Here is a 19046-nt window from a genome sequence, read left to right on the forward strand (position 1 = left end):
GACCTGCATTGCTCCAGGGAGATTATTGATTCACCGCCTAATTTGATGCAATTGATACAATTGATACCCTCCCCGCCTGCCGCCAGTTAGAATTTGGATACAGATCTTAATGTAACAGATTAGTCTGTAACAATAAACACATGATTCTGATCAGAAGAATCGAGCTATTTCCTGTTCTTGAGTTAAAATAAGAGACTTCTCTCTTACAAAGCCCAGGATATCCAAAGGCACCGCACAAAAAGAGATTTCTCTCTCGTACAGAAGTAGCCCTGCGAACCCGCAGAAAGCCTGGGATTGCAGCTTCTCTGGCCAGCGGGCGATCTTCAGTCCCATCTGCCAGCCTCTTGAGTCTTGGACATGGCGAGTCTCACCCCTCCTGGTGATTCACCGTCTTGCCTTGGCTGGCGTGGAATGAGTAACAGTTGCCGCCCCTTCCCTCCCTCCCTCCCTCGTTAAATCTGGCGTTCCCCCTCATCTGCACCTCCGCAGCGGGGCCGGCTCTCGCACTCTCCCCGCCCCACGATCTGTAGATCAATAGGCTTCTTTCCGACTTGCCCCCGGGAGCGACCATCGACTGTTCCGTCAAATCCCTCTTCGACTGACAGATCAAATTGGAATGATTGGCCCCCACTTGGAATATTGTTGCTCGAAGTCGTGTCTCTGGTAATGAAAGGCTATTACTTTCTATTCTAGTCAGGCTGTGTTCTTAGTAAAAAAGATAAAACGCTGGAGACGTTCAGCAGGTCAAAAACATTGTCCCCTATGTAGTAAACGATACATTACGGGGATGTTTCGGGCTTGAGTTGAGTCTTGGCTCCATTTGACCTGTTCAGCTTCTCTAGCATTTTGTGTTTCTACTTCAACAGCATATTTTTTTGTGATTTGCTATCTTTAACATCGATATTTTAGATCTTGTGCCGTGGAGATATTGCTCTTTTATTAAATCCCCTTCTTTCTGAAAACCCTCGTCCCTGGTGTTAACTTTTGATCTGACCCCCCATCTAGAAGGTCGACCGAGGGCAGAGAAGATTCACCAGCCTCTTGCCCTCATTTCGTGACCTGAGTTACAGGGAAAGGTTGGGACTTCCTTCCCTGGAATGCAGAAGAATGAGGGGAGATTTGATGGAGGCATTTAAAATTATGAGGGGGGTAAACAGAGCAAATGTAGGCATGCTTTTTTTTCACTGAGGGTCGGTGAGATGCTGGCCAGAGGACGTGGGTGAATGGGGAAACGCTTCGGGGGAGACTTCGCCCAGGGAGTGTGGAACGAGCTGCCAGCTGAAGTGGTGAATGCTGGCTCAGTCTTAAGAATTTAGGCAGGATGTGGGAGAGGTATGGAGGGCTGTGGATGTGGTCCAGGTCAGTGGGACGATGCAAGAAAAAAAATGGTTCAGCACAGACTAGAAGGGCAGAAGGGGCCTGTTTCTGTGCTGTAATGTTCTATTGTTCATCAGAAGAATTTGGACAGGAGAGGTCTGGAGGGTATGGAGTGGTTGTTGTCACATTTGTGGCCCGAAATGTGAAGTTAATAAAACATTAAACACAAGTTTTATCAGGTAAACTTCTGAGTGTCTTTATTCTCCCGTTTCCTTTGTTCTCCTGCTTGTGCTCTTATCTCTCTCTCATACCACATGACTTCCGGTACATCTCATACATGTTCATTATCACGACATCCCTCCTTTAATCAGAAATAAACTTTACCTTCACTTACCAATATCCCTCGGAAACATACAAACATCGTAACTAATGGTAATACTATAACTCAACTACATAAAATTTACTTCCTACACCACTCATACATGCACTTTATGATATAAGATTAAAATACTGTCCCAAAGTTCTTATTAAAACTATGACACAAAGTCTTCATATCATTTGGGCGGTTTCCGGTTTCGTTTCGGCCTGCCTGCGATATTGTCGTCGCTTCTCGGTTGTTCACTCTCGGCGTCAGAAATACTGCTCGCCACGGCTTCGGGTGTTTCTGGCGCTCTAGTCACTTCATCAGGAGTGCTGGTAACTGCCTCTGAAACATCATCAGGTCTCTCAGTTTCAGCATCTCGTATTGGCCTTTCAACCTCTTCGCTCGATGTATCCCTGGGCTGGTACCTTTTTAGACCTGATACATTTCTCTTATGCAGGACTCCAGTCGGAGACTTGACTGTCACCATACTGCCACTTCTGGATACGACAGTATAGGGTTGATGGTAATAAAATGTGTCTAGCTTACCACCAGTTTCATGCCTCACTAGAACATTATCTCCTGGCATGATGTCTGAGTACTTGGCTCCACGTTTCGAATCTGTGTACAGCTTTGCTGCACCTTTCTTTTCAGCATCGTGGTCCCTCATCTCCTGGTCGTCTCGGATTTCCTTTATTTCTGGCATTTTTGTGCGGATTTTTCTCCCAAAAAATGCTTCTGCAGGACTTTTTCCAGTGGTTGCATGAGGCGTTGCTCGATAGACAGCCACATAAGATAGCAATGCTTCTCGCCAATTTTGTCCTTCTGCGTGTGCAATCCTCAATCATTTTTCAATGGACTGATTTTGTCTCTCTACTTCTCCATTGGCTTGTGGCCATTTTGGAGTTACTTTATGATGGTGGATACCTGTGGTCCTCATGTATTCCGCAAATGTCTCTGAAATGAATTGTGGACCATTGTCAGAGTATAATGTAACAGGTAATCCATATCTTGCGAATATCTCTGCTAACGCTTGTATTGTTTTTTCAGTGGTTGTGGACTTCAACACCACGTACTCATAGTATCTGCTGTAGTAATCTATCACTACCATAATTGATTCACCCGTCGGTAAAGGTCCAAGAAAATCAACAGCTACGTCGATCCATGGTCCTGTCGGAAGTTGCGTACTCCGGATCGGTTCTGGCGGATTACTCTTACTTGTGATTTGACATCCATGACAAGTTTTAACAAATTTCTCTGCGTCTTTATCACAACTTGGCCACCATACCTTGGTCCTGAGGTTTTGCTTGGTACCAACAATACCTACGTGTCCTTCATGCGCTAAGGATACGATCTTCGGTCTCAATCTTTGTGGTATCACCAATCTGCAACCTCTCAATACACACTGTCCGATGCAACAAAGTTCATCTCTAATGGGAATGTAAGCCTTGTGAGTACACTTGTCCCATTGTCCACTCTGCATGCATTCTCTTACTTCCATGAGTTCTGGATCACGTTCGGATTCTCTCTCGACTTCCTTCGTAGTCACAGCTTTCGGTGTCGCCTGAATAGCTACGAAGCGTACAAAGCTCTCTGTTTCTGTTCCCAATTCTGACTTGGATTGTGGACCACCATCCTTCACCAATCTGGACAGCGGATCAGCAATGTTTCCTTTCCCTGCAATGTGGATTACTTTATATTTGTAGGGTTGTAGTCTGAGTACCCATCTCTCTATTCTGGCACATGGTTTGGATCTAGGTGCATAGATTACCTCTAATGGCTTATGATCTGTGATGAGTTCAAATTCAATGCCGTATAAATATGCATGGAACCTCTCACAGGCCCATACAAGTCCGAGTGCTTCTTTCTCTGTCTGAGAGTATCTTCTTTCCACATCTGATAACGATCTGCTGGCATAGGCAATGATTCTCGGTCCTCCATCATGCATCTGGACCAACACGGCTCCTAAACCAACCGGGCTGGCATCCGCTATGACTTTGGTTGATGCCGCCGGATCGCAATATCCAAGAGTTTTTGCATCTGTCAGGCTTTGCTTCAGCGCTGTGAACGCTTTCTTCTGCTCAGATCCAAAATGAAATGGTACACCTTTCCTGGTTAGTTTCCTTAGTGGTTCTGCCACTGTAGCGAAATTAGGAATGAACTTTGCACAAAAATTGACCAATCCTAGGAAACTCCTCACCTCTGTTGCGTTCTGAGGTGCACGTGCCTCTGCAATAGCTTTCACCTTGGCCTCTGCAGGGTTTAGTCCTTCCCCTGTAAGTCTGTGTCCCATGAAGTCCATTTCTGACACACCGAACAGGCACTTGTTTCCATTCACGGTAAGGCCTGCCTCCTGTAGTCTAGATAGTACACGCCTCAAGCGTTTGTCATGCTCTTCCTTCGTTGGTGCATGGACTATGATGTCGTCAGAAATGTTGGCAACTCCAGGAATGCCTTGAATCACTCGATGGATTTTATACTGGTAGATCTCAGAAGCTGCATTAATTCCAAATGATAGTCTCTTGTAACGATACAATCCACAGTGAGTCACAAATGTTGTCACATCTCGGGAACCTGGATCCAGCTCTAATTGATGATAGCCCCATTTCAGATCAATTTTTGAGAATACCTTGCTGGTAGTTAGTTCTTGAAGTATTTCCTCCACTGTTGGTATAGGGTGTCGTTCTCTAATTATAGCTTCATTGGCCATTCTCATGTCAACACATAGTCTTATGTCACCCTTTGGTTTGGGCACAATCACTACTGGGCTGACCCATTGTGTCGAATGTTCCACCGGTTCAATAATGTCTTGTTCGATCAATTCTTTAATTTTGGCTTCAACTTTCCCACGAAGTCCAAACGGAGTTCGGCGCATTGGTTGTGCCTTGGATTTGACCGTTTCATCTACCGCTAGCTTCAATTGTCGACCTTTCAGCTTTCCTACTCCTTGGAAGACTGCGGGGAATTCTTGCTTCATATCCTCATATGACTGAATTGAATTGACACAAGCTCCAATATGAAGTATTGCCAGGTCTTGCGCTGTGCTTCTACTCAGCAATGGTTCTCCCCTCTCTTCTATGACCATAAACTCTGCTTCGGTGTACTTATCTCCAGCTTCAACAGTTGCAGTAAAACATCCAATGGTCTGCAATGGCTTGGTTGCTGTGTATGGATACAGTTTCTTGGAACACTTCTTTGAGGTACAGATGATCTTTTTCCTTTTCAACTTCTCCCATAAATGTCGATCAATCACATTACTGTCACTGCCTGAATCTACAATGACCTGCACTGTCACTCCACCAATGATTACTGGGACCTTCTCAAGATGTACTTCATTCAACGTAAATTGGTAACAACTCTGTTCCTCCTGGGTATCATCATCGTCACCGTCTATCTGGCGAATGGTATCTTTCTTTCCAGGATACTTTCCTTTCCCCCAGGCTTTGCCTTTGGAAGTTGTACTCTTCCTCTTCTGGTCTGCATTGGACTTGCTTTTGCACTTCTTTGCAAAGCAGTTCTTACCTCCACACTTTCTGCAAACTTTGCCTTTGGCCGGGCAATATGGGTTTTTTCCAAAGTGACCTCGGTTTCCACATCGATAACACTCCACGTCCTCTGTCAACGTATATCTTGGCTGGTTATGGCGATGTGAGAGCCTCTTAATTTGCTGGCTTGAGTTGTCTTTCAGGGTCATGGTATGAAATTGCCCTTCAACAGCTTCTAATGCAGCAGCAATTGTTAAAGCATCAGTGAGTTCCAACTCACTCCCTCTTTCCAGTAGACATCTTCTGAGTTTATCTGATCTGCAGTGCTGTACAACTTGATCCAATAATTGGTTGTCCAAATCAGCTGGCATGTAATTGCATCCAACAGCTAGCTGGCATAGTCTCGTCACGTACTGAGCAATTGTCTGGCAATCTTCTTGTCTCGTTCTCTGAAACAAATGGCATTGAAATGTAGCATTCGGTGTCACTACATAGTGTGCATTTAATGCATCTACCGCTTTCTGGTACTCATCCTTTCTTCCAGTATTCAAAAGTGTCTTAAATGTTTCCCGAACTGAGGGTCCTGCAGTGAAAAGAAGTAACGCACTTCTCTGCGCTTTTTGTTCAACTGTACCGGTATATAGAAATAGGCCACGACTGTCAGCGTAGGATTCAAATTCTTCCAGCCATGCCTTCCACTTCACACTTACAGTGCTTGCATCACCCGTTGGGTCAAAATGAGCAATTCCACTATGTGTTAGAAAGTCATTGTTTGCACCAGCCATGAGGAAATATTCCAGCCCCAAAATACTAAGCCAAAGAGAAAATTCTTATCACCTTGAAGTTGTCTGTAATCCTCTGTAATCTTGTTTAGTCTTTAATTTTCTTCAAGCTTCTTTCATCCTCGTCGCCAATGTCACATTTGTGGCCCAAAATGTGAAGTTAATAAAACATTAAACACAAGTTTTATCAGGTAAACTTCTGAGTGTCTTTATTCTCCCGTTTCCTTTGTTCTCCTGCTTGTGCTCTTATCTCTCTCTCATACCACGTGACTTCCGGTACATCTCATACATATTCATTATCATGACAGTTGTAGGGCAGTGGGGCTAGGCAGAAAAATGGATCGGCACAGACTAGAAGGGCAGAAGGGGCCTGTTTCTGTGCTGTAATGTTCTATTGTTCATCAGAAGAAAGAGGTCTGGAGGGTATGGAGTGGTTGCAGGGCAGTGGGACTAGGCAGAAAAATGGATCGGCACAGACTAGAAGGGCAGAAGGGGCCTGTTTCTGTGCTGTAATGTTCTATGGCTCTCTGGTTATTGAGATCCATGCTACTTTTCTAACAATGATTGAACCCTCGGCATTGGAGCCTTGAGATTTGAAGGCATGAGTTTAACCATACAACGATGAATACAATGAGACCAGGGTATATTGTCATGTGCACAAGAGCAATGCAGAGGGAGGTGTACCATTGTTATTACTTGCTTCCACAACAACTGCATAAACTAAATCACCACAATATTGCCAGAGGAAAATAAATGATACAATAGACCAGTGTTAGACAACCTGTCTTTAAAAACTCACATTCCACCTAAGTATTCCCTACACCTTAAGAGCTCTGTGATTAGTAAGAGATTGCTAAAGGTACTGTGTGAGTGGGAAGAAAAAGGTTTGCAAACCACTGTTTTAATTGTCCCTCATTGACTCATTATGTGCACGGTCTCTGAACTCCAAAGGAAATGGGCCAATGACAATTTTTCTCAGGCAAAATATTTCAGTAACAATTGGATCTAGAGCAGTGGTTCTCCACCTTCCCTTCCCACCCACATCCCACCTTAAGCCAATCACAGAGCGCTTATGACATAGGGAATACTTAAGATGGAATGTGAGTTTATAAAAACAGGTTGCCCATCCCTGCAAGAGACAGACAAATATTCAGAGTTTCAGTCCATGCAAGAAAACATTTGACCAGGCAATCATGGAGACAAAATCTTTAGACATCAGGTAGTTTAAAAAGCAGTGAATGACCACAGGTATCTCAGAAAGCTGAATAAGTGGGGAAAAAACCCAACAGAATATTTATTAATTACACAAGACAACAAAGATTTTGCTTCCTGAAAATGTTTGAGTGTATTTTATGGATTTTGGTCTGCAGATCATAATAATTACCTTAACATTCTCCTGTCGCATACCCATTTTTTGTGATTTCCTGTCGTAGCATGTCTATTAGTATAGTGCCCTCAAAACCAGCTGCTTTGTTCAGGCCTAGACATTCACTCAGTGCACATGCTAGGCAAATGTAATCAGGCCTGGGCATGCTTGGAAAGAATTTAAAGTAGCTGATTGACAACATATCTCAAGCATACAAAACCATGAAGTACAACGTCATTGAAAATTCATGTTCTGCGTTCACACCTGGACTTTTCTACTGATGTTGGTGCAGTCAGTGATGATCATGGTGAGGGGGTTCACCAGGACATTGTGACTGGGTAAAAGCGGTACCATGATGAGGTCTTCCAGTCGAGAGCCTCGTAGATGTCTGCCTTCTTCCATAAATGTGCTTCCCCTCCACCACTATTAACTCAGCCCTCACACATGTCTCCCGCACATCTGCCCGAGGCTCCCCCACCCCCAGAAACAATAAACACAGAATCCCCCCTCATCCTCACCTACCACCCACCAGACTCCAAATCCACCGGAATTTCCGTCACTTACTACAGGACCCCACCACCAGACTCATTTTTCCTTCTCCTCTGCTCTCAGCCTTCTGTAAGAACCACTCCCTCTGTGACTCCCTTATGCTCTCTTCCCTCCCCACCCATCATTCCCCCCCCCCCACCACCTGCACCTTCATAGGGTGGTCATAGGAGGTGTAATACCTGCACCCACAACTCCTCACTCACCACAGTCCGAGGTCCCAAACAGACCTTTCAGGTGAAGCAACACGTCACCTGTACCTCCAAAGAACTTATTTACTGCATCCAGTGTACCCTCTGTGGCCTTCTCTACATCGGAAATGCAGGTCGCAGCCACTCCATAAGAAATGGGCCTAATGAATATGACGTTCGCCACCCCCCCCCCCCCTCACCCCGACAAACTCCACAACACGGGAAGACTGGGTAAAAGTGCTCTCATAGTGCGCTGTGTTAACGACCACGTCGCGACATACCAGAAATAAGCATGCCATTTTTTCTTCTGGAATAATTCCAAAGTTTCTGTGTAAAAATGCCAACTGATGGTTGAAGGCACAATCTAAGTCAGGGGTGTCAAACTCAAATTCACAGAGGGCCAAAATTTAAAACTTGGAGTAAGTCGTGGGCCAAACTAAATATTTATTGAAAATTTTCAACAACATCTGCATGTTTTCTCTTCTTTCAACATATGTAATGTTAAACTTTTTCTTATTAAAATAAATGTTTAATAATAGTTTTGGTTAAACTCTTTCCAGAAGAAGCATTAACAAATGAAAAATAAAATATTCAATAAATAATATTTCTCTATAGCTTTTAAGCTCCTTTTAAATGGGTTTTTTTTTCACAAGCCAACAAGTCAAAAAATTAACAACTTGCTTCAATGAAAATCCAATCTTTCAACTATTGAACAGTCCAAAGTTAACCAAAGAAAATATGAATCCAAGCTTAGCTTGCTACACTGTGATTTACTCTGATGCACCTGGGTCTAAACCAGATACTTGGCATCTCTTCTTAGATGCAAGTTCATCAAACTCTGGGGTCAGAGTTTGCCTCCCACCTGTCTTGAAAGGTCCTGTTTTCTGTCTTTCGTTTGGCCATTTTTCGTAAGGGGTTTATTACATGTGAGTTAGGCGACAGGTCGCAGATGCTAATGAAGGTAAAGAGAGGAGGTGGGGGCAATTAGCGGGCTGACGGGCCGGAGCCAACGCATTTGCAAAGCATTCTGGGATTTGTAGTATTAGCTGTGCATGTGCTATACTGGCCTGGCGGCCAGCGGGCCAGCACTAATACATATTTGATATGATCTTGCGGGCCAAATAGAATTATATCACGGGCCAAATTTGGTCCGCGGGCCTGAGTTTGACATGTGCGATCTAAGTGATGGCTTTAATGAGTGGTTGGAACCTCATGTGAGGGCAAACATTAAACCAGACAAATGTTGAAAGCCACACCTTATCTTGCATGTATTCATTATCACCTCACAGACCATTACAATTACATGGACAATGGGAGGTCATGCTGAGGTGACAGGTGGTCATGTAACAGTTCTCATGAGCCATGAATTGTTTGTAGTAATATAATTGTAGTTACTGCATGTATGGAATATTAAATAAAATAAATTTAGAAAAATAAATATTCAGAATACATGGTCTCAAGATGAAATGCATAACAAAATACAAAAGAATGATCAAGTAGATGGCAGTCCTTCAAAGGTTAAGCAAGAACATAATCACAAGGTGTTCTAATCCACACCCATGTTCTCCCTAGGTTCTGCTGGAACTGTCATTTTATTTGAGTTTGGACGCCCAAAATGATACCGCTCATCTCCATTTTCCTACAAATGACCATGATTTGGATGATAGTATTTCATCAGTTTTCCTCCACTTCTGGAGTTGGAATGGGTGAGTAATTTCAATTCATAAATATTAGCAGGGTGAGGCCCAGAATGAGTGTTTCGAGGGGGGCATTGGGGTTATTGAGTGGGCGGGGGGGGAGGCATAGTCCAACGGTCGTAAACCCACTCAGTGGTGGTGGATGCTGGTACCTACCTGCTGACTAATGTTGTAGTCCTTCTTCCCTCTGACATAGCAGACGAAGGCACTGCTTTTATTGGGTGGAGACGCAGCCAGGGGCGGGTGGAGAGTTGCTAGCGTGCATCACGTTAGACGCTAATGGTGCTTGATGCTCACGGGCAGGGGCGGGTCTGTCGGCGAGCAATAGCCACGAGCGTATGGGGGGGCACATCACCTCGCTGCGGGAAGGGACAATGCCCACTGATGGCCCCTCCCGCCTTTGGCGCTGACCCTGAATATCATGTCATTCCAAGCTAGCATCTGTAATTCGTTCTGTGTGTGAGCAATGCTAAAACAGCACGGGGTTGGAATCTGTCTGCACTGTCTGCAAGGAGTTTATGTTCTCCTCCAAGTGCTCTGGTTTCCTCCAACCCTTCAAAAATGTGCTTGGGAAGGGGTGGGGTGGGGTGGGGGGGGGAGGTGGTTATAGGTTAATAGATGTATTTGCGGGTTGTGTGCTCATGGGCCAGAAGGTGCTGTTACTCTATTGTATGTCTAAATAAATAGGTAATGAATGTTATGATTCATGTGTATCAGGCAGTGATTTCTACAGTACATACATACTCTTTGCAGATGATGCCGCTTTAGTTGCCCATTCAGAGCCAGCTCTTCAGCGCTTGACGTCCTGCTTTGCGGAAACTGCCAAAATGTTTGGCCTGGAAGTCAGCCTGAAGAAAACTGAGGTCCTCCATCAGCCAGCTCCCCACCATGACTACCAGCCCCCCACATCTCCATTGGGCACACAAAACTCAAAACGGTCAACCAGTTTACCTATCTCGGCTGCACCATTTCATCAGATGCAAGGATCGACAATGAGATAGACAACAGACTCGCCAAGGCAAATAGCGCCTTTGGAAGACTACACAAAAGAGTCTGGAAAAACAACCAACTGAAAAACCTCACAAAGATAAGCGTATACAGAGCCGTTGTCATACCCACACTCCTGTTCGGCTCCGAATCATGGGTCCTCTACCGGCACCACCTACGGCTCCTAGAACGCTTCCACCAGCGTTGTCTCCGCTCCATCCTCAACATCCATTGGAGCGCTCACACCCCTAACGTCGAGGTACTCGAGATGGCAGAGGTCGACAGCATCGAGTCCACGCTGCTGAAGATCCAGCTGCGCTGGATGGGTCACGTCTCCAGAATGGAGGACCATCGCCTTCCCAAGATCGTATTATATGGCGAGCTCTCCACTGGCCACCGTGACAGAGGTGCACCAAAGAAAAGGTACAAGGACTGCCTAAAGAAATCTCTTGGTGCCTGCCACATTGACCACCGCCAGTGGGCTGATAACGCCTCAAACCGTGCATCTTGGCGCCTCACAGTTTGGCGGGCAGCAGCCTCCTTTGAAGAAGACCGCAGAGCCCACCTCACTGACAAAAGGCAAAGGAGGAAAAACCCAACACCCAACCCCAACCAACCAATTTTCCCTTGCAACCGCTGCAATCGTGTCTGCCTGTCCCGCATCGGACTGGTCAGCCACAAACGAGCCTGCAGCTGACGTGGACTTTTTACCCCCTCCATAAATCTTCGTCCGCGAAGCCAAGCCAAAGAACATACTTGTACATTAAAAGAGAGAGCTATTACAAGCGATAAAATGGTTGGTATGGCAAATCATTTGTATGGCAAATTTATTGAGATTATTCATTTGTTGTAATTGTGAATATTATTAAATATTATTTTTCAAATTATTTCTTGTGGGGAAAGTTGTGCTCTGCAAAAGAATAACCAGAAAATTCCTTTGACTCATGTTACTTTTTTTCTTACTCCAGCAAAAAATCTATCCAGTCTGAAGTCAATCATTCAGGATTGGGTAAAAAAAAATGAGCAAACAAAAGAATGCTGGCTGGAACTCAGCAGGTCGGACAAAATTCATGGGAAGAAGTGATCAGTCAGCATTTTAGTTTGAAACCCTTTATCGACTCTCAAACACTCAAGCAGAAGAGGTCAAATCCTGCTTTCCTTCCTCAAGTTAGACACGGGACTCCACCAATGTTGAGCAGGTCAAATCCTGCTTTCCTTCCTCAAGTTAGACACGGGACTCCACCAACGTTGAGCAGGATTCACAATTAACATCTCTAATTTTACTCTGACCATGCCCTTCAACACTCGAAATGTTTCAATGAGATCTCCCTTCATTCTCCTAAATTCCAATGAGTACAGGCCAGGAGCTGTCAAAGACTCCTCATCGACCTACCTGTTGACTTGGTGGTGGGGGGGGGTGGTGTATGGTGTGGGACCTACCTGTCATTAACGCTATCTGCCCCTCCGACGTGGGGCACGAGGACACTTTTTATTGCATCAAGCGTCACTAGGTGCTACTGACGCCTGACACATGCTAGTGACACGGCTGGGGAGTCGCTAGCGTGCGTCAACCTAGATGCTATTGATGGAGGAGGGAATGGGGTGGGTCTGACAGCCAGGGATGGTCGCAACTGTATGCGGGGGGTGCACAGCACCTCACTTGGGGGGGGGGTGCTCAGAACCACCCCTGTGGGGACAATGCCTGCAGATGCCCCACCTTGGTGCCAACCCAGCCCCATGGTATTATTGGAAATGCATTAGCATTGACTAATTGGCAGGAGGCAGAAAGTGAGTAGAAAGGAGGTCCTTTATTGGTTGGCTGCAATGACTACTGTTGCTCCACGGGGCTCAGTGCTGGGACCAACTTTGTTATATGTTAATGATTTGGATGACGGAATTGATGGCTTTTGTGGACAATACAAAAATAGGTGGAAAGGCTGGTAGCGTTGAGGAATCACTGAGTCTGGAGAAGGAGCAAGTTAAGAGAATGGGCAAGGAAATGGCAGATGGAATACAGTACAGAGAAGTGTATGTTCATGCTCTTTGACGGAAGAAATAAAAGTGTAGGCTATTTTCCAAATGGGAAGCAAGTTCGGAAATTGGAGGCACAGAAGGATTTGAGACTCCTCGCAAGTTTCTCTGAAGGTTAACTTTCATGTAGAGTTAATGGTAAGGAAGGCAAATGCAATGTGGAGCATTCATTTCCAGAACAACAGAATATTTAAGCAGGAATGTAATGTTGGGGCTTTATACGGAATTGTCAGACAGTACTTCGAGTTTTGTGAAGCGTTTTAGGTTCCATATCTAAGGAAGGATATCATGGCATTGGAAAGAGTCCAGGGAAGGTTCACAAGTATGATCTTTGAGGGGTATTTTCATTGAAGCCTATCAAATACTAAAAAGCCACAACTGAGTAGACGAGGGGAGTATTTTTTCAAGGTGGGGGAATCTGGGACTAGAGGGAACAGCTGCAGATTACATAAATGTCCCTTTGAAGCAGAGATGAAGAAGGATTTCTTTACCCAGAGGGTGGTGAATCTGTGGAATTCATTGCCGGGGAGAGCAAGTCATTGGATATATTTAAGAAGGAGGTAGATAGATTCTTGATTAGGAAAGGAATTAAAGGTTGCAGGAAGAAGGCAGGATAATGGGGGTTAAAAAGGTTAGCAAATCAGCCATGCTGAAATGCCGGGAAGGACTCGGTGGGCTAAATGGCCTAATTCTGCTCCTAAAGTCTTCTAAAATAGGCTGAGAACTTGTGGCAGACCAGTCTCTTGAGCCTGAGGTGTCACAATTGGCTCGGCTTGTGACTTACTTCCTGCTGACAAAATACAAACAGGAAAGTCGGCAGTTAGCTGGGGTTCATGTGCAATACCCAAAAGTGCTGGGGAAACTCAGCAGGTCAAGTGGTGTCTGTAGGCAAGTAAAGGGCAGCCAATGCCTTGTCAAGTTTGTTTCAAAAAGCAGGCAGGCACCTGAGTAAAAAAGGGAGGAGAGAAGAGGGAGGGAAGGTTAAGGGAACAGCACAGGCTGACAGGTAAGAGGTGGACACAGGTGGGGGACCGGTGTGTTTTTTGACAGGAGAGGGAAGTGGATGGAAGCTGGAGTAAAGGAAACAGGGATAAGGAAAGAGAATGACATGGGTGAGAGGGTTTAATGGAATCTGGAGAAGTCATCTAGTCGGAGAATGCCCAGACAGAATATTAGTTGTTATTAGGTGTTATTTCTCCAATTCGTGGGTACCCTTGGTTTGGCAATGCACGAGATGTCAGTGCGGGAATGGTCTGTGGAATTCAAATCATTGTTACTGGGACATCCTTATTTTTGTAGTAGAGAGAGCAAAGGTGCTCAACAAAACCATCTCCTAGTCTGCATCCAGTCTCTCTGATGTTGGTGAGGCCTCAACAGGAACACAGAATTCCCAATTGAAGTGCAGGTAGCTGCCACTATATCACCCAGTGAAGCCCTGGGAATATTTTCTCACTGAAGTGGTGAGTGTTAATGAAGCGACTCCGTGCTAACTTTATAAAGAGGACAGGAAGCTTGTGAAAATGGATGGCAGTTAGTGTATCACGCAATAGTCTGACAAACCCTTTTGTTTCCTTAAGAACTGCTCAGGAAGAAGCCCAACTGACAACATGAGTTGGAAATAACCTGAGAGGGAATAAATGTAACCTACAACTTCAACAATGTATTATTTGCAAAACTTTTAAATTGGCATTGTGTTAAATTTGTTCTCCTCCATTATACTGTATAATGTAAGGTGGCACAGTTGGAGTAGCTGTTAGCGCAACGCTATTGCAGTGCCAGCGACTCAGGGGTTTGAATGCGGCGGCGTACGTTGGGAGATTGTGTGCGTTTTCCCCATGCCTGTGACGGTTTCTTCCAGGTGCTCCAGTTTCCTCCCACCTTTTAAAACGTTCGGGGATGTTGTAGGTTCATTGGTGCATTTGTTTGGCACGGACTTGTGGGCCTGAAGGGCCCTGATTGGGAGGCTAAACAGGTAGCAAGGGTGACCTGTAGGCTGACGGGCGGAAGGACCGCCTTACACCTCCGTTTACTGAGCAAATCACGCAGACAGAGAATGGGAATGATACATGGACTAATCAGGGTTAGAAACAGGGGAAGCAGCAACAACAATTCAAAGGGTCCGAGACCTTGATGGACGGAGAGTCATGCTTGCCCACATTGAATGGCAAGGCACCTGAACGAACGAGTTGTGGTTCTAATTTTTTGTACTTCCCCTTAGCATTCACATATTTAAATTTTACATTTTTAATTATTTATTTTCTAAGTATAAACCTCATCCAAATTGGATGATACATGTTATTGAGGAATGCCATAATTGGTTGCAAAGAGTGACCTCTACATCGTTATAAGTTACGTTATAAGTTAATAATAAATTACTCAAGATGGATCACATTGGCACTGAAATCATTTTCAATTGACCATTGCATCCAAAGGCATTTTCAAGCAGGGAAAACATCCATCTGTAAAGGTGGAAGTTCTTCGCCCTTACGCTTAAAGACTTAGCTCTCTGAATGTGCCGAGGCTTGCTCCAAGGTGCTGATTCCAACCCTTCTCGGGGAAGGATAATCGGTGGAGCGCTGCCTGATTTGAATGTACAGCTGCTGCAAGCGAGCTGATGATGCCGTCAGCCCATGACCCATCTCCCCACTCACTCCTCTCCCTCCAGGACCCCCTCAAGGCAGCAGGGGCCGGCAGAAACCGTCGGGGCAGCGGGGGCTGGTGGAAGCCATCAGGGCAAGGGTAGCCAGCGGGAGCTGTCATAGGGTGGCCAGTCCGGGCTGTGACAGCCTCACCGGTCCGCTTCAGCCTTCGGGGCTGCTTTCTGCGCTCAAAACGTGGCAGAGAATGGCCATCTTCCCTACTTATAATCCCTCACGCAGCTGGAACAGCACTCCCCCAAAGGGTTTGACTACTGATGGCTCTATACAGGCAGTCATGGCCTGTTAAAGGAACAGATGGTGTTTTTATTTTATGGCCCATGACTGCAGAGTCTGGGCCAAAGATCACGGTGCCTGTGTTCGGCAGCGGCCTAGAGAGGTAGCAGCGGACCAGTGTGGGGCACTATTAATGGGGAGAAAAAAAACCCTGTTGAGAAGGAGAAGCAGAGGAGATGACCCCCAAGGACTGGGATGACCATAGCAGACTAGCAAGGGGCTCTGTGGCTGAAAGACACACACAGGCGGCAAGTTGTTGTTGACTTGTGGGCACGGAGCCTACAACGGTTGTGAACTTCTGGCGACTTGAGGTCAAAGGACTCACACCAGATTGCGGCCTGCTGGATACTGGCCCAGGAGAACCAGGTATCAGAACCAACATTTGAGAGGATGCTGAGGGAAAGAAAGCTCTGAAGGACCTTGACCACTAAAGGCTTCCTCATCGTGTCAGAGATTTCCTCACCTCCAGAGTACAATCAGTACAGATTGGCAAGAACATCTCCTCCCCAAACTCCATCAGTACCAGAGGGCTACGTTCTTGGCCCCCTGCTCTACTCACTTTACACCTACAACTGTGTGGGTTGGTAAGATGATAAAACCATCTACAACTTTACCAATGATACCACGGTAGTGGGATGTATAGAGAAAGGTGATAAGTCAGCCTACAGGAGGGAGATTGAAAACTTGGCTAAATGGGCCACCAACAACAACAACCTTTCACTCAATGTCATCAGAACTAAGGAGCTTATTGTTAACTTCAAGAAGGGAAAACCAGAGGTATACAATCCAATGATCACTGGGGGAATCAGAGATGGAGAGGATGAGCTAAGTTCTTGAGAATTGCTAACTTGGAAGATCTTCCCTGGATACAAAACACTCACGGCATCATGAAGAAAGCACGTCAGTCCTCAACTTCTTCAGGAGTTTGCGGAGGTTTGGTATGACACCAGAAACCCTGGCAAATTTCTACATATGGATGGTGGAAATGTGCTGACCGGTTGCATCACAGTCTGGTGTGGGGACACCAATACCGCTAAGCATAAAGCATTGCAAAAGGTAGTGGATGCAGCCCAGGATGTCACAGGGAAAACCCACCCCACTATTGAGAACATCTACAGGGAATGCTGCCATCATAGAAGAGCAGCAATTATCAAGAATCCACACCACCCAGCACATGCTCTGTTCTCGCTGCTGCCACAAGACTCACACCACCAGGGTCAGGAAAAGATGCTACCCCACTACCATCAGACTCCTCAACAACAAACTCAGTCAGGGACTCATTTTTACACCTTATTGATTTAAAAACTGACTATTGCACAGTCAGTTTGTTTACATTCATTATCTGTTTATAGTTCTTTATTTCTTTATTATAATGGTTATTCAACACTTATCATCTCACACCTGGACTATGCTAACTCTCTACACACTAGGATTAGCCAGCCCTCCCTAACCGGCCTCCAATTGGTTCAGAAGGCCATGGCTAGGGTCCTGACAGGTGCCAAGAAGAGGGACCATATTACCCCAATTCTGGCCTCCTTCCAGAGGATGCCTGTGTGGCTCAGAATTGACTTCAAGCTACATATAAGGCTCTCGATGACCTTGCCCCCCTTTCTCCTCCAACCCCCCCACCCCCCATATCTCTGATCTACTTAGCCCTACTCTGCTCCCAAATAGCTCAGATCAGGTTCCACAGGATGCCTGGCTGTTACATGCACTAAGCGCACACAAAGGGGAGACTGGGCTTTCGAGGTTGCAGCCCCTAAACTGTAGAACAGCATTCCCCTGACCATTAAACTAGCCCCCTCCCTCAACTGCATTAGATCCAGGTTAAAAATGTACCTTCTGTCATTAGCGTTTTACGTCTGAAGCCCTTTGTGCGTTCCTAATCTCAGACAGCAATGCACTATTCACTGCAATTGTGGTCTATTTATAATGCCTTAATCTATTGTTCTGTAATTAGTTGAACTGGTTTCGATTGATTGCCTTGGTTTATATAATCATTAAACCATATAACAATTACAGTACGGAAACAGGCCATATCGGCCCTTCTAGTCTGTACTGATTTAAGTGAAACTTCATTAGTTCCACCTACCTACTCCTTGCCCATAACCCTCCAACCCCCTCACATCCATGACAAAATTGACCCTGCTGCAACCACCTCTTCCAGAAGGCCATTCCACTCAGCCACCACTCTCTGAGTGAAGAAGCTTCCTCTCATGTTACTTCTAAAGTTTTGCCCCTTAACCCTTGACTAATGGCCCCTCGTTCCAATCTCTCCTACCCTCAGGGGCAAGAGCTTATCCACATCTACTCTATCTATTTCCCTCATAATTTTATATACCTCTATCAAATCCCCCCTCAACCTTCTACGCGCCAATGAATAAAGACCCAGTCCACTGAATCTTTCTCGATATTCTAGATACTACAATCCTGGCAACATTTTAGTAAATCTTCTCTGCACCCTCTCCACTTTATTGATATCCTTCCTATAATTTAGAGACCAGAACTGCACGCAATAGTCCAAACTCGGCCTCACCAATGCCTTGAACAGTTGGTGCAGCCCTTTGTCAATGCAAGTTGAATAAAATGTGCTATATAAATAAAAAAAACTTGAAATTGTTTGCAGTACAGTTTTTTTTTTGCACAACCAGTAAGTGGTCATTCTGCCTCACCCGGCAGGCAAAGAATCTCAGAGTTGTCTGTGATGTCATGTATTTACTCTGACAATAAATCTAGATCTAAAATCTGACCTTTGGACCTCAGGCTGCTAATGGTTTGAACTGAACTCCAGTCTTCTGCCAGCTGCAGAGGCCACAGGAGCACTGGAGGAAATTCCTGGACACTTACGAATCTGAGGAGACTCTCTTTTGTTTCTCTTTTTCTGACTGTCAGGGGAGCTGGGCAATGCTCATGGCAAATCTTTGTCTGCCTGATTACATTTCGGTTTTTTTTCTTTTTGCAAATAAGGTCTATTTTTGGTTAAAAAGTTAAATGACCACAAATAATATCTTATCTTAATCTGGAATTTGAATTCCACAGCTGTCACAGTGGGATTTGAACCCTATGGTTCAAATCTGGTTTGGGAACTTAACCAGAGCCCACTGTACTAATACCATATTTAACAGGGATGAATGCTGAAAAAGAATCCCAGGTATTTTTAAAATATGCATTAAAATACCGTGTTCTAGCGGGTCGAGCGGCCGCGCATTGCGAACCATCGCTGGGGTGGCTCGCCGAGTCGCTGCTCACTCACCTGGGCCTGAAACCGCAGCTCACTGGACCGTTGTGCCTCTTTCTAGAGGGCGCGGGGCTCCCATTCCATTTACTTTAAACACGCCAGCCCCGCAGAT

The 19046-nt window shown here is 45.4% G+C and overlaps 1 protein-coding gene across 1 annotated transcript in view; it reads left to right on the forward strand.

Annotated features, from left to right (window-relative positions):
• Positions 1 to 231: 231 nt before the first annotated feature.
• The window catches only part of LOC138739607 (interleukin-5 receptor subunit alpha-like), a 54678-nt gene continuing 35863 nt past the window's right edge, over positions 232 to 19046 (forward strand). The window contains exons 1-2 of the mRNA XM_069891977.1: positions 232 to 663; positions 9621 to 9754. Coding sequence (XP_069748078.1) covers positions 9664 to 9754 — 91 coding nt within the window. The 5' untranslated portion in view covers positions 232 to 663; positions 9621 to 9663. The remainder of the gene's footprint in view (positions 664 to 9620; positions 9755 to 19046) is intronic.

The sequence above is a fragment of the Narcine bancroftii genome, chromosome 7 (genome assembly GCF_036971445.1).
Source record: "Narcine bancroftii isolate sNarBan1 chromosome 7, sNarBan1.hap1, whole genome shotgun sequence".
NCBI classification, from domain to species: domain Eukaryota; kingdom Metazoa; phylum Chordata; class Chondrichthyes; order Torpediniformes; family Narcinidae; genus Narcine; species Narcine bancroftii.